The sequence below is a fragment of the Giraffa tippelskirchi genome, chromosome 11 (genome assembly GCF_054371585.1).
Source record: "Giraffa tippelskirchi isolate mGirTip1 chromosome 11, T2T-mGirTip1v1.2.pri, whole genome shotgun sequence".
NCBI classification, from domain to species: domain Eukaryota; kingdom Metazoa; phylum Chordata; class Mammalia; order Artiodactyla; family Giraffidae; genus Giraffa; species Giraffa tippelskirchi.
Window position 1 is genome coordinate 101979598 of NC_137285.1, and position 15169 is coordinate 101994766.

Genomic DNA, 15169 nt, shown 5'->3' on the forward strand with positions numbered 1-15169 from the left:
TCACAGCTTGTAGGCCCAAACTCCAGGCAGGCTCAACTGAGTTCTCTGGTCAGAATCTCACAAAGCTGAAATCAAAATGTTGGCCAGCCCGTCCCCTTACCTGGAGGCTCTGGGGAAGAATTCACTTGTAAGTTTCTTCAGGTTGTTGGCCAAATTCAGTTCCTGTGGTTGTAGGACTGAGGCCTCAGCTCCCCTTCTGGCCACCAGACAGGTCTGTTCTCCATTCCTACAGGCTGCCCACAACCCTTCTCCAGGGGCCCCTCTATCTTCAAATTGGCATACTCATCAATTCTTCTCTCAACTTTCACTGCTGCCACCAGCCAGAGAACACTCTACTTTTAAAGGAATTGCTTGATTAGATGGGGCCCACCCCAATCATCTCCCAATCTTAAGGTCAAATGTGTTGTAACATAATCATAAGAGTGATAGCACGTTCACAGGTGAGGCTGAGGGTCACTGGGGGTCTCGGGCGGTCATCCGTAGAATTCTGTCTGCTTTACACAGGATGCCAGACAGAGGGCAGCTTGCTTAGGATAAGGCACTGAGGGCTGAGTAAGTCACTGTTTGCCCCATGGAGGGATTGTGTATGTCTTTCCATTCAAGGGCAGCATAGCCATCATGAAGGAATATTATTAACACAGGTGAGCACTCACCATTGCCAGTTTGCTCCAACAACTGTTGGGTGCCTAGGGTTTCAGGGAGCAGGGCTGGTTTGTGTTCATGTCACCCAGAACCACATACTCTGAAAGCAGATGCTCATTTGCCTCCTGACTTCATTCTCCTCCCTTTGTTTTCCCCCAGCTTGGGCTGAGCCACTCTTGTCAGCTCCCCATCTCGCCTGGAGGAGGAAGGCCTTTTGTAATTCAGCCAGGTTCTTCCTCTTCTCTGCCTGCTTCTGTTCAAAACCTGATGACTCCTCTGAGGCCGTGACTCCAGCTCTGTCTTAGGAGAATGCTTCTGTCCCCTTAACCTGTGGAGTAAACCTCACATCAACCCTTAGTGGTCCAAGACCCCCATCTTTGGCTGGTCAATCTTGTTCTAGGGCCCTTTGTCCCCAGTGTGCGCTTCCATCCCACCTGCGCCCTGCGTGCTCAGCCAACCAGTAGGCCTTCCACACGGGGATCCCTGAAGGTGCTCCAGCTCCCCACGGTCCCCTGGGCCAGGTGCCCTCTGTGTAGTCAGCATCACCTACACAGCACCCAAAACCCTCCCAGCACCTGTTCTGCAGGTCCCCAGCACTTGGAAATGACCCGCTCCATCACACTCCACCTTACTCTCTGCATCTGTAACACAGAGGTATGCAGTTAGATCAGCAGTCTGAGTTCTGACTAGGCAGAAAATCACCTGTGGAACTGTTGAAATACAGATTTCTGAGCCTAACTTCTGAGAGGTGATGTGAAGCTCTGGGGTGGGCCCAGGGCATCCCCCTAGGCCATTCTCGGTGACCAGTTCAGGAGCCCTGGTCCTTCCAAGTCCTAAATTCCTGCGCTTCTGAAAATCTCTAGGCCACACATGAGCTAGACAGCTCACAGCCCTCCCTCTGCGAGGCCCTTAGCAGGGCACAAGCCCTCTTGAGGACGAGGCAGGGGCATTCTACAACATTTTAGGTCACTTCCAATGGCTGTTCGATCTGGGCGACGAGAATGCCTGAGTCCAGAAACATCCTCATTGTTCTCAGGATAAAGGAAAGGGTCCTGCACCATCCTTGATGGGGCAGTGTGTGTGTGCGCTTGGTCGCTCAGTCGTGTCCGACTCTTTGCAACTCAATGGACTGTAGCCCACCAGGCTCCTCTGTCCATGGGATTCTCCAGGCAAGGATACTGGAGCAGGTTGCCATTTCCTTCTCCAGGGGATCTTCCCAACCCAGGGATCGAACCCGTGTCTCCTGCACTGGCAGGCTTGTTCTATACCGTCTGAGCCATCAGGGAAGCCCTGATGGGGAGGGACGGGGGCCATTCCACTGGAGCCAGCCCCCAGGACCAGCCCCCTGCCTGTTCCCAGGGTTCCGGGAAGCAGCGACTTGACGCCAAAGTGCTCAGAGCAGCAATTGTCTCGTTTGCCCGGTTGTTATGGAGAGAACCGACACACAGGCAATCAAACCCCTTAGCTCACCTGCCAGAGGAAGAGAGAGAGCGACAAGTGTAAGAGCGGGGGTAGAGAACAGATCTCCCATGTCACTCGGCTCACATTATCCCCCGTAATGAGCTCTGCCCGACAGACAGCTGCTCACAGGGCTCACACAGGTACAGCGCTCACTCGCGGCTGCGTGGTGCCAAGGAACCCAGAGAAGGCTTCTCGGCACCCCAGCAAGTCTGGGGGGCTGTGCCAGGCTCCCTCCGGGGTCTCAGCCTCCCTGCACCCCCCCATCCCAGCTCGCTGAGTGGGCAGGAAACCAAACCTTCCTCAAGGCCGAGGCTTAGCTCCCTGTGAAGCAGACAGATCACAAGAGCCTTAAGTTCTCGTAGCCCTTCATTTCAGATGGGTAGAAACTGAGGCGCCTTGATGGGTCAGATAGGGGCTGTAAAGGACGTGGCTTGAGCCATGTGTGTGTGTCAGGGAGGGAAAGACAGACAGAGAAAGAGAGGAGGCTATAGAATGTTGTTCTCTGTGAGTTTCCACTGTGGTGGGGAGGGAGGGTGATAATCAAGCTCCCTGACCTTACAGCCCGTGATGAACAATACACAGTAGTTTAGAAACTGTACTGTGATGGGCTAAACGATCAGGCAGGACCAAGGCCTGAGTGGAGGCTGAAGGGAGGAAATGAGAGTCACACTAGGCTCTGGAGGAGAGACCAGAGGAAGCGACAGGTGTTAGGTGAGGTCAGAAGGGCGTGGGAAATAAAGGGACCCTGGGCTTCCCCTCTGGCTGGGGAAAGGGCAGCCCAGATCTCCAAAATGAGCTGTTCCCCCACTTAGGACAGGTGAGGGGAAGGAGCAAGATGGACTTGGAATCAGGTCTCTAAGTTCTCGGAGACCTTGAGATTTTCTAAAAGCCTCGTTGGTGGAATCAGGAGGGGCGGGTTCCAGGCCCAGCTTCTGACCAGGACGTGGCAGTGGGTGACCCTCTCAGTCTCTCTCCTCTAGCCCTTTCTAAGCCTTAACTTTGTGGGGCTGGGTATGAGCCAAGGGTGAGGAAGCAGGCGGGGAGAGGCAGGGGAGTGTCCCTCCTGCATTAATACAGGGTGGACTCAACAGAACTCTGTGTCCCGGAGAAGAGGAACCTCAGCTCACACACAGGGTTTCCCCAGAAGACCTCCCCAGGAGCCTGCAGGCAGCAAAATAAAACAAAACTATCAATTCTTTGATTTTTTTTTCTCCCCAGGGCATAGTAACCGCATTTTCAGTTAACACTGGGCCTCCTTCCCGCCTCCCGGCTCTCTCTGTTGCTGCTGGCAGCCTGAGAAGCCTAGATGTCTGAGGGATGCTCGGGAGGGGAGAACGTAGGCAGGGAAGGGTCGGGCCTGGAGGGGAAGCCAGCCGCCAATTCTTCCCAGCAGCGGCTCAAGATCTGTCCGCTGCCCTCTCCTCATTGGCTCCTCTCTCTGCTACAGCCAATGGGTGGGCTCCTCGGCCCAGGCTGGACCCAATGAGGCTGAGCCGCAGTCCGGCAGCCTGTCCAGCCCGACCAGTGGCAGGATGCAGGGAGGAGAGGGGAGAGGGAGGGAGAGAAACAACCTGGGGAGAGCAAGAAGCAGGGGGGCTTGGAAGAAACCTCAGTGGTTCCTGAGCAGTAAATGAGTTGGTGTTTAAATGAGATGCAAATGACATGCAAATGAGCCGCTTGTACTTTTGAAGAGAGGCATCGCAGTTTGGCTAAGAGAATAGCAGTTAATCTCGCAGCCCACCAGAGACATCCAGAGTGACCCTCTCCTCTCCTGGGGACTCTCCACTGCCTTTAGGAGCTGCCTGAGCTCCCCAAAGCGGTCCTCACCGTGTTAGAGCCACCCCAACATTGGCTGCCCACCTCTCCCGTGCTGGGTGCCTGCCACACAGCATCTTCCCGAGACTCCGCTTTCTTCCTTTTTCACAAGCTAAATGGGTAAAGGGTGAAAAAGTATTCCCAGATCTAGAATTCACAGCACCAGAGAAGTCCAGTGACTGCTGGGGCCCTGCTATCAATGCCTCCCCCATTCACACGTGAGGGGCCTGACCCATGCCACACAGCAGTTTGTGGCAAAGCCACACCTGGAATTCAGGGCCCCAAGACCCACCAATCCCCTGCTCCAGTTCACCAGCTCACCTGTGAGTGCAGCTTCCCTTCTGAGGCCTGCGAGCTGGGAAACTGCTCATAGGAGAGAGGGCCCAGCAGCATCTGAAAGAAAAAGCACCTGTCTCCTGTCTGGAAACTCAGCCCGAGTTTCCTCCCAACTCCAGAGCCCAGTTCAGAGAAAGTGGGACCACACTGCCCCAAGGATTCCACGCAGTTCTCAGAGTCTCTCCAGTCTCTGTGGACCCCCACCAACAGTCCCTTCCACTTTCCCCATCTTTGCCCAGACTGCTGACATTCCTGGCCCCGGGGCCTCCTCCTCCAACTGGGCCCCTCAGTGGGCCACACTGGGGTGTGGGGACACCAGAGGGAAAAAAGTAGGCAAATGGCAGAGCACAGTGTCACATTTGCAGATTGGATCAGGGGCTTGAGATGTCAGAAACGACCTCCAGAGGGCAAAGGGGAGCTGGCTGAGCACCCCCCACAAAAGGCAAACAGCTTGAGGAGGAGAGGGGAGTGGGTGAGGGGTGTGGTCCACAGGCTCTCCAGACCACAGAGTGCCAGGTGCCCAGAGGAGGAGTCAGCCCCCCACTCACATCCCTCAGCCCTTGGCAGGCTTTGGAGCCCAACTTCCCACCCTCAGCGGGCCTGGCCCAGCCCATCTCTACAGGGCACCCCCCCCCCCGCCACGTGCGCAAACCCAGGGGCTGGGGGGAAACAAGGAAGCAAGCCTGACATATACTCCCTGACAGGAACCCCTGTAGTTCAGAGGCCAGCCCCCTGTGCATAGTAAGTCTGATAAATAGACATGTTAATTGATTGGCTAATAAATTGATTCATGTTGGAGACAGCCAGTGACTTCTCACCCCCTCCCCAAACCTTTTCAGATTCAGATAGAGGACCCAAACCTCAGATCACAAGGTCACAGCTGGCCAGGGACCAGATCTGACAAGACACTTGCCCTCCCACAGGGGGCAGTGATTATCCCCGGCCCAGGAAGGGTCAAGGTATTTCCCAGATGGCTCAGCAGGTAAAGTGCATGCATGCTCTATGGACTGTGACCCTACCAGGCTCCTCTGTCCATGGGATTTTTCTCAGGCAAGAATACTGGAGTGTGTTGCTATTTCTTTCTCCAGAGGCTCTTCCTGACACAGAGATCGAACCCACATCTCCTGCACTGGCAGGCAGATTCTTTACCACTGAGCCACCAGGGAAGCCTCACTCTGAGCCTTAGTTTCCTCACTTGTAAAAGGAGAGTGATTATTTATTTTCAGATAAACAAAATAAAATTAGGTAATAAAATGTGTGAAATGCTCTCCACAGTGTCTGGCACAAGACAGGTACTCAACAAATCTTAATCCTTTTTTCTTTTATTTCTATAGAAAATAATATTTGGCTTTTACTCCTGCCAAATATTCTTTCCTTCCCATTGTCTATGTGGCAAACTCCTATTCATCCTTCAGTGTCCAGCACAGCAGCATGAAAGCCAACAAAAAGTAGCAGTTAGGATGATACAGTGATGCAGCAGATAAGAATCCACCTGCCATTACAGGGGACATGGGTTTGATCCCTTGTCCAGGACGATTCCACATGCCTTGGAGCAACCAAGCCTATGCCCCACGACTACTGAGCCGGTGCACTGCAGCTACTGAAGCCTGCATGCCTAGAGCCCAGGCTCTGCAACAAGAAAAGTCATCACAATGAGAAGCCTGAGCGCCTCAGTGAAGAGTAGTCCCCTTTCGCTGCAACTAGAGAAAAGACTTCGCACAGCAATGAAGACCCAGTGCAACCAAATATAAACATTTAAATAAATAGATTATTTTTTCAAGTAGTAGTTAAACAAGTACAAACTTTTGACCCACTGTTCCTGGGTTTGAGTTCTGATTCTGCCAATTACTGTGTGACCTGAGATAAATCACTTAACTTCTCTGTCCTTTAGTTTCCTCCCCTGTTCTACGGGATTATTATGGGGATATGATGTGCATGATGTACTTAGACCAGTGTCTACTACTTAGTAGGTGTGCTGGTGGTGCTAGTGATAAAGAACCTGCCTGTCAATACAGGAGATATAAGAGATGCAGATTCGATCCCTGGGTGGAGAAGATCCCCCGGAGGAGGGCATGGCAACCCACTCCAGTATTCTTGCCTGGAGAATCCCATGGGCAGAGGAGCCTGGGGGGGGCTACAGTCCATAGGGTCACAAAGAGTCAGGCATGACTGAAGTGACTTAACACACACAGGCTGTGAATTTTTTAAAATTAAATGGCCAGCTCAGATGTCATCTGGAAAATCTGATATGTTACTGATTGAAGCTGAGCTTGTGACACTGCTCTTAGATGTAAATAATCCTAGGCGTGGGCTCCCCTCCACATTGCCCAGGGTGGCCTGTGCATCGTAGAGCAGAGTGAAGGTCAACAACGAACTATAAACTAAGTGGAGGAACCAGGGCACGAGCTGACCTGGGCACCAGGAGTCTAGAACCAATCCAAACCCCAGACCTAACTACCTCTCACTTCTACAAGTACATTTCTGAGGAACTTAAAAACCAGACAGATTCTCCTCTCAAATGGCTGAGGCACTGTTCTTTCAGAGATGGTTTCTCAAGGTCATTGCAGACACAGGATCTAGCAGCCCCTCCCTGCAGCCTTCCTCTCTGGGAACATAGTGCCACCGAGACCTAACTCTTAGCTTCACAAATGCAAGATGTGTTCTGATCATTTTCAGGCTCCCTCCCACCCACCACCAGCTCTCTATCCCCTGAGCCAGGCAGCAGCGTAGCCACAGTCAGGAAATCCTATCTAGCCTTAGCTTGACATTTCAACAGTCCAAGACCTGGAGATAAAAGTTGTCACTGAACAAAGTTCATTTCCCCCCACCTTCTCCTTTTCAGAGGCTTGATAGGCATCAGTGTGGGTGCCGAGATGGTCCTCTGCCTCTTGCTGCCGCTGCTGCAATTCCTGCTTTTTAGGGAGGGAGCCTTCACAATTGATGATTACAAAGAAGCAGTTTATCACCTGTGCTTTTATGATTGCTGCAACTAAGGGGAAAAAGATGTCCTTTCAGATAAGCATTTGAAAGAGGGGGGAGAAAGATTTTCAAAGCTCCCTTTGTTCTCTTGAAGAGCCTTGCCATAGAGTTCTGGCAGGCAGCCCAGGAGAAAGGAGAATTTTAAAAACACAATCTGAGCTGACTTCCAAGCCACTACACCATCCCTGTCATCAATTAGGGATGTTACTTTACAAGGGGTATGGACCATTGTCTCATCTAGCCTACTCTCCCTAATTGGATGCGAACTTGTGATGAATTCTCCCAGGAAGGGCTCTGTGCTTAGAGGTCCTCTCTTGCCCCTTGGCACTCAAGGCCAGCTTGGACTGGGCTGGCACAGGCCTCTGGGGCATGTTGCTGGCAGGCAGATAAGAGAAGGACCTTTCTGAGACCCTTCAGTGCAGACAGAGAGCATAGACCCAGAATTCAGAGAAGGGCAGGCTGCCTGTCCATGCTGGGAACTGAACTTGGGTAGCCAGCGAAAGGATGGAAGGTCGATTCCGTGCCTCCTGCCAATTACATCCCTGCCCAGTTACAGCCTGAGGTCCTTCCCACCCAGCCCCAAACCCAGGTTCTGAATATGGGCCTCATCAGGGTGCAGAGAGCTTTCAGGGCCTCAGTCTTCAAAGGAATGGATTGAGCTGTTGCAGATCCAATAAATACTGTGCTCAAGAAGCCTGTATACCCTGAGTCACAACCTTGCCACTACTGACGATCAAGGAACAACCATCTTCCTCAGCAAAGTGAAAATCCAATCTGCCACAGTTTGTGATGAAGGAAACTGCTGGGGTGAAAGGGAAGTGGGATCTTGAAGTGTACGGGACCACCTAGGCCTTTGGAGAAGATGGGGCCTGGAGATCAGAGAGCCCTGGACCACCAACCCATCTGGAGAAGATGGAGCCTAGGGACCACCTAGCATCTTGAGAAAGTAAAGCCCAGGGCACAGGTGATCCCATTTCACCTTGCAACCCCAAATGTAGGAAGAACCATTTTCTTATTCTCTATAGTATAGTGAGATCAAGGTAGAAAGGTATAGAAAACTTTCCCAAAGCTTCAGGAAGAGCAAAAAGGGAATAAACACAGAATAATACAAAACCAGATCGCTGGTTCAAGACCTACTCCTGGCTCATGTTCAACATGGCACCCTCCTGAGGTTGCTGCCCACCAGGATGGACCCTGGATTGAACCCTTGCCAGAGGCTGCCTTTCTCTCAGCCAGGGTCCTGGAGGTCATATCCAAGCAATTGAGATGGGGTTTACACTACATCCCACCTTAGATCTGCCTTTTGAGTTCTAGGTTCTGTCCCAGAACCCACCTCTTGCCAGGATAATTAAGGCAAGGAATATCCAGCAAATATCTCCAGGAGGAGACCTCAGCAGGCCTTGGCATCATGAGCATCAAGAAATGCAATCCTATAGCCTCTCCTGTGAGCAAGAAACACAGAATTCAAAAGCAAAGGGCTGTTTTCCTAGTCTAAGAAGGTCTAGCCCACTTGAAAACTTGGTCTTCAGCCTAGGTTTCCTGCTCATCCCTCCAGTTCTCTCTGGCATTAAAGCCATGCCCTGCATGGCTGGAGTATTAATGCACCCCTGCCTAGCTCTTGCCAACTCCCTGTCCTATACACAGTTCTGGATGCAATTCCCTAGAACTCTTATTTGCCAGTTGGATCCCTATATTGACCAGATGGATCATCCATATCCATGATAAAACAACAAACTGACTTCCAGCACTAACTCCTGACCCCACCCTACTGCTGACCTACTCTCTGATGCCAACTTGAATAAATGCTAAAAATCATCCCACATTTACTTAGAACTTATGAATGGAGGGTCTAGTGGCTCTTTTACCAGCAGTCAGCCATATTGCTGAGTGGGATGATAACCATCAGGACACCAGAGATAAGAAAACGAGTACCCCAAGAGATCTGGAAATGAACAGAACTGTTCTATATGAGGCAGGAATTTACTTGATACTCTGAAGAGGGAAGATAAAAAAGAAAAGAAACAGAAAGAGCTGGCAAGATGGCCAATGGTTGTATGTCACCCAGTGAACTGAACCATCTCTTCAATCCCTGCCTTCTCTAATCTCCAACAAGTCGACAAAAACTCAGTAAATCTGGAAGTGATTACATGGTGGAAGTGATTACATGGTATATGGAAACCAGCAAAGGAGAGGATACAGACATGTCTGGGAGTGGAGCGCCTGAAGTATGAAATACTAAGTGAAGGAGCTCAAGAAATCACGGGGTAATATCACAGGCCACAGAATTGAGGCTCTTGCCAACTTCAATAAATCTCTTAAGTGTCAGGAGGTTTCAGTTCATACCTTAAAGTGTAAACATCACAGCTGCCATTTTATTAAGTACCTACTATGTGGCAAATTTTGCATAATTTGCTCTCTTAAGCCTATATAACCCTGTGAGGTAGGTATTATACCTATTGTAGTGATGAGGACACTGAGGTTCAAAGTGGTTAAATAAAGTCCCCGAGATCACACAACTATTTTGTCAGAACCAGTCTTTTGGGCAGATGAGTCCAAAACCCATGCTCTTTCCACCATGATATGTTGGACTCCAGAAGTGTCCTGATTCTCTTCCATCTTCGTCTCAGTCTCATCTCACTTTTCTTCAGTCTGCTCCTGAAAGCCCAGCTTGGGTCTGTGGCAACATCCACCGAGTTAGACCACAATCAGTCAGCCATTTAACAAAGATTTCTTAAACTCTTTCCATTTGCCAGGAATTGTGCAAGAGACTGAGAATTCCAACACAAGTACGATACAAGCAATGACCAAGTGCTGGGTGCCATGATAGATATGTACCTATGGTCCTATGGGAGAGTGCGGGCGGAGCCCAGGTCCTGGTTTGGGGCAAGTAGTGGAGATCAGGACATTGGAAGTGCCAGGAGGTTCTTTGACTGAAATGGTGAAATGGACCACACGCAGTCTCCCAGTGTCAAACAGCTGAGCCTAGAGATCCCTAGGGACTGTGACTCCCCCCCGCCCCACTTCATTCCTTTGCCAATCAGGAATAACCAGAAAACACAGAGGGTCTTAACAGACCCAACTCTACCTTGAAGGAAAGGAAAAATCAAGCTAACATTTTCTGAGTATCTATGTTCCAGGTACCCCTTCAGTCTACACAACTTCATTTTGCTATGAGAGTAACAGAGTGGTTGACTTAACTCAACCTAGGGTATCCAGCTGGAGAAGGCAGAGCCAGGATTCCAGACCCAGCCTTGCCTACTCCAAAGTCCATGAATGATCTTTACACTATGTCTGGCCTCACTGCCTCTGGGAAGAAGCTGCTGGATGTCCACTTGAATCTACTGGTAGATTAAATGCGAGCACAGCCGGTAGCACGTGCTGTGTGGGTCTGTGCCAACCTGCCCTGCCTGGACCCTCCCCATGTCAAAGGACACAAAATAATAAAATAAAAGGACCCAAGCGCTTGGGTCCATGCTTGTCCATGCTCTTCAGCCTCTTCTGCTCCAAAGACCCGTCCCCTGAGCTGCCATGATTCCCTACATCTCCACCTCCCCTGCCCAGCTGGGAGTCCTGAGCATCAGCCTCAGGAAAATGTCAGCCAGGCCTGGCCAAGCATATGCCTGTGTCATTGGCACTGCAGGGAGCTCCAGCAGTCGGGAGGTGGAAGAACCCGTGCCAGGGGCGGGGCAGATGGCTTCTCATCGGCCCCGCCACGGTTCTGAGAACCCTCCAACCTACTCTTGGCTTCCTCTCTGATACAAGGGCTGCCCACGAGCCTTCTTCCCCCCTGCTCATGGCAACCCACCCAGCCCTCAGTGCCCTGCCAGCCCACGAGCTGGCAGAGACTCCTGCGGTGCGATCCCCTCTGCCACCTGCTGGTTGTCACTCTTCATTGAGCATCGCTGCCCTTCCACGGGGCTGCGCTCCCAGGCTCCAGGCTCCCAATCTGCTCTCTGGGAGGCTGACAGAGGACGAGCAGGGCCAGGGGAGGCCTCCCTATCTCACTCCCGCCAGCTCCTTGCCCAGGGCTTGGATGCTGGAACAAGAGCTAGGAACCCAGATGGTGATTGCTGCCATCTAATTATGCATGCATATGATATTAGCCAAAAGCATTTGACAGTCTCCTGCAGGCTCAGGCAGATCAAATGGAGAGGCACACGGGTTCGAGGATTACTCCAGCAGGGCAAAGGCTGACAAGACTGCCTGCTGCCACTCGAGCGGCCACTGGCAGCCCATCTCCTCCCAGCAGACTCCTCACTCTTCACCCGAGGGAAGAGGAAAATCTGGGGCCAACAGCGGCTGGAGTCCCTGGAGGTGCCTGGTTCTTGGCCTTTCCCTAACCATGACCTGCCAGTCCCAATACTAAAAACCTTGAACTTCACCAGGAGAGAAGTGAAGGGTTGTTGTGTCCCCCAAGGGGCAGCTATGGAGAATTCTTGGTAATCAGGAAGCAGTCTCACGTTCTTTTGAGATAACCACCTCTGTCTCACCTGTTGATGACCCCTTATCTAGAGGGAAACTTCAACTCTTGTGGCACTTTTTAAAAATGGTATTTATTTATTTGTTTATTTTTGGCTGCACTGACTTCATTGCTGCGTGCGGGCTTCCTCTAGTTGCAGCGAGCCAGGGTTCCTCTTGGTTGCAGTGCACAGGCTCTAGGAACTTGGGCTCAATAGTTGTGACGCACGGGCTTCATTGCTCCCCAGCATGTGGAATCTTACTGGATCAGGGATCAAACCCAGGTCCCCTGCATTGGTAGACGGATTCTTATCCACTGTATCACCAAGGAATTTCACATGTGGCACTTTTTGCAATTAATCAAGAACTATTATTGCCTTGGCCTGGCCCAGTTTGCTGAAGGTTAGATACCGTTTGATTTTATTTTCTTTCTGGAACCTAAGAAATGTGCTAGTGTATACTTAGCACATACTTTGTATACACTAGGGGCTTAAGATGAGTTTCTTGAGCTCAGTTTTACAATTCCAGTCAGCTGTTTTCTGGTTATCTGCAATGATGGGTACCACGCCAGACACTGGGAGACAGACATGAACAAACTGCAGTTCCTGCCCTATAAAATTCTCATCTAGCCTGCTAAGATTTAATTGTGAATGACAGCAAGGGAAGAGGGATCCTCAAGAAGGAAAAAGACAGGTGGGAGCTGAAAGCAGAGATTGGAGTGAATCATGGGAACAGAAAGCGTTTAGGCAAAGTAAAGAAGGACTTGCTGACGATATCAACATTTACATTGCCAGTGTACATTCACTGTACCCACTGTGTATGAGGTGGGGGGTTCACAGAGGGTCTCCTATGTCAAGGGATGTACAAGGATGTCAAGGGAACAGGACATGTCTGTACAAAGATGGCATTGCCTCCTGTACTCATCATTTAAGAAGCAAGAGAATGGCATGGAGAAAGACCTGTAGACCACAGCAATCAGACTCATCAGCTGTTGGGAGTTACCAGAGCACAGCAGAGAAGAGCCAATCCCTGACAGCAGGATAGGGAAGGCAGGATGGAGCAGGAAGCCAGCATTCAGGTGCCCCTGGGTGGGCTAGATGCGATGGAAGCTGACCTAGCTGAAGATAATGACATTTGAGGCTCAGTCCGGTGAATAAGCACATACGAAGGGACACAGCTGTCTCTGTCTGGACCAGGGTGAGAGTTCCAAGATGTAGAGGTTCATGTTAAAGGACTGAGATTCAACTGAATCCTGGAACAAGGATTTGTGGACACACAGGACAGAGCGCTAAGGCCCTGCCAGAACTAGAATGCAGGCACATAACCAATGTCATCAGAACTGGCACATGGCATCGAGGTGAGGCCAGCAAAGAGGACTGCAGGCGTTCTCACTGGGTCCCCTTGGAGTAGCCCTCCTCACTCACTGATTCCCTCTGGCCTGGGCACAGGGTGAGACTTCCTTTCACAGGAAGGAACAGCTCTCCAGCTGTGGGCAGGATCAGCTCAAGGCTGGGCTCAGGAAAGTTCTTCCTAGAATAGGTAGGATTTGACTTGGGTTCTAAAGGAGGCAGAAAGAGAGAAGGGCAGTAAAGGCAGAGGCATGGAGTTAGAAAAAACATGGAAGTGGAACATTTGTTTAGCATGCTTCTGGTCCAGTTGGAAAATGTGTTCTACTGGAGTTTAATATTCAGATTAAAGAATATTGCTTATTTCATTGGGGAGGGTGGATTGTGGAGAGACTGTAGGAGGGAGTGCCCTGCTCACATCATCCATGGAAAAATTCAAGAAGAGAATAGCAAATCCTTTCGTATGTTGCTGGGAACCCCAGAGGAGAGTTCTAGGTAGGAAGCAAGGAAAGAGATTGACCCGGGTTGGGTGTGTGTGTGTGTGTGTGTGTGTGTGTGTAGGACTAGGTCCTGCATGAGCATGGCCACGTTTGCATTGTGCTTGCTGGGTTCACTCCACACCCGGCTTTGGGTCCAGGACTAAGCTTCAGAATTAGACGTGGGATAAAGATAAGGCAACACCAGCAGCGGGTCCCCACCTTTCCCTCCAGCAGCTTCCTTCTCCTTTCCCTCCCCTTCCCTCACTCTTCATCTCCAGGCAGAATTCCTCCATCTCCCCCACCAGCAGCCTGACTGCCTTCCAGCCACAGGGAAGCTGGTGTGTCGGGCTGTGGATCACCACAGAAGGGTTGATACCTCGTGGGTAATGAAGAGAGAAAATGCATCAAGGGTGTTTAGGGGAGATGACAGCTGATCACAGAGGCCTCCTCCTTGCCCAGATGTATTTTGTCAACTGATCACTCAGCAGACTGGAGAGGGAGCTCAGTCAAGACCCCTGGGTGCTCGGGAGAGACGGGGACTCTTTTGATCCCAGATGCGCTTAACTGTGGTCTGAGCCACACTCCTGCTGCTCCCCTGGTGGGGCAGAATGAGGAGGGGACAGACTCCCTTTGAAGCTCATTCTGGGACAGGGCAGAGCTTCCTCTCCCTGTAGAAAAATGAGAGCGGCAAGCTGTGATGTGCTTGGAAGTCAAATCCCCTGAGAGTAGAGAGGATGTTCTGGCCTGAGGTACTGTGGCTTTTTGCATAGTCCTGACTTTCTCACAGCTCCTGCATCCTGCGTAGACAACAATAGAGACGTGTGACCTTGAAAAGCCACCAAATCTCTCTGAACTTCAACCTCATTATCAACAAAACAGGAATGACTCTGTATCTTCTTAACTCTGAGATACCATCATTGTTTTATTTATCACTAAGCAAAAAAATAAACGCTACCAATTAAACTGTGACATGCCATCAATTGTAAGACACGTCCTGGTGTCAGAGATGTTAAAGTGAGAAAAAATGTCAGTGTGAAAAATTATGAAATAAGATAATAATGACTCTCACTGCACCGGGTTTTGGAGAGATCAAGTGAGTTAAGGAGCCGTGATTTACTTTGTAAACTCTGAAACCCTGTGACTGGCAGTGAAGAGACCCAAGATAGACCTGGGTTATGTGCTCCTGGGAGCATTTCTTGGCCTCTCAAATTGGGCGGGCTCATCCTTCATGGGTGGTCATGAGGCTTACACATAAAGCATGTCACCTAGTACCTGATCATTATTACATTCTACCCAGAATGGTTCTTTATCTGGCAAGGGGAGAGTAAAAGCACCTCCTAGGGTTGTCATGAAGATAACCTTTGTCGGACTTCCCTGGTGGTCCAGTGGAGTGGTTAAGAATCCACCTGTCAATGCAGGGGACACGGGTTTGCTCCCTGGTCTGGGAAGATTCCACATGCTATGGGGCAACTAAGCCCAAGTGCCACAACCACTGAAGCCCAGGTGCCTAGCGCCCATGGTCCACAACAAGAGAAGCCACCACAAGGAGAAGCCCGTACATTGCAACTAAAAAGTAGCCCCCACTCACCACAACTAGAGAAAGCTTGCATGCACCAACACAGTCAAAAATAAATAAACAAATTTTTTTTAAAG

The 15169-nt window shown here is 50.7% G+C and overlaps 1 protein-coding gene across 2 annotated transcripts in view; it reads right to left on the reverse strand.

The window, feature by feature from the left end:
- Window positions 1-756: 756 nt before the first annotated feature.
- Window positions 757-15169, reverse strand: part of LOC145527945 (uncharacterized) — a 31383-nt gene continuing 16970 nt past the window's right edge. The window contains exons 3-6 of one of the 2 annotated variants that reach the window (XM_081546428.1): window positions 7083-7243; window positions 4240-4311; window positions 1218-1283; window positions 757-970 (exon numbers count right to left, since the gene is read on the reverse strand). In XM_081546428.1, coding sequence (XP_081402554.1) covers window positions 944-970; window positions 1218-1283; window positions 4240-4311; window positions 7083-7243 — 326 coding nt within the window. In that variant the 3' untranslated portion in view covers window positions 757-943. The remainder of the gene's footprint in view (window positions 971-1217; window positions 1284-4239; window positions 4312-7082; window positions 7244-15169) is intronic. The other variant, XM_081546429.1, reaches the window with a different exon arrangement.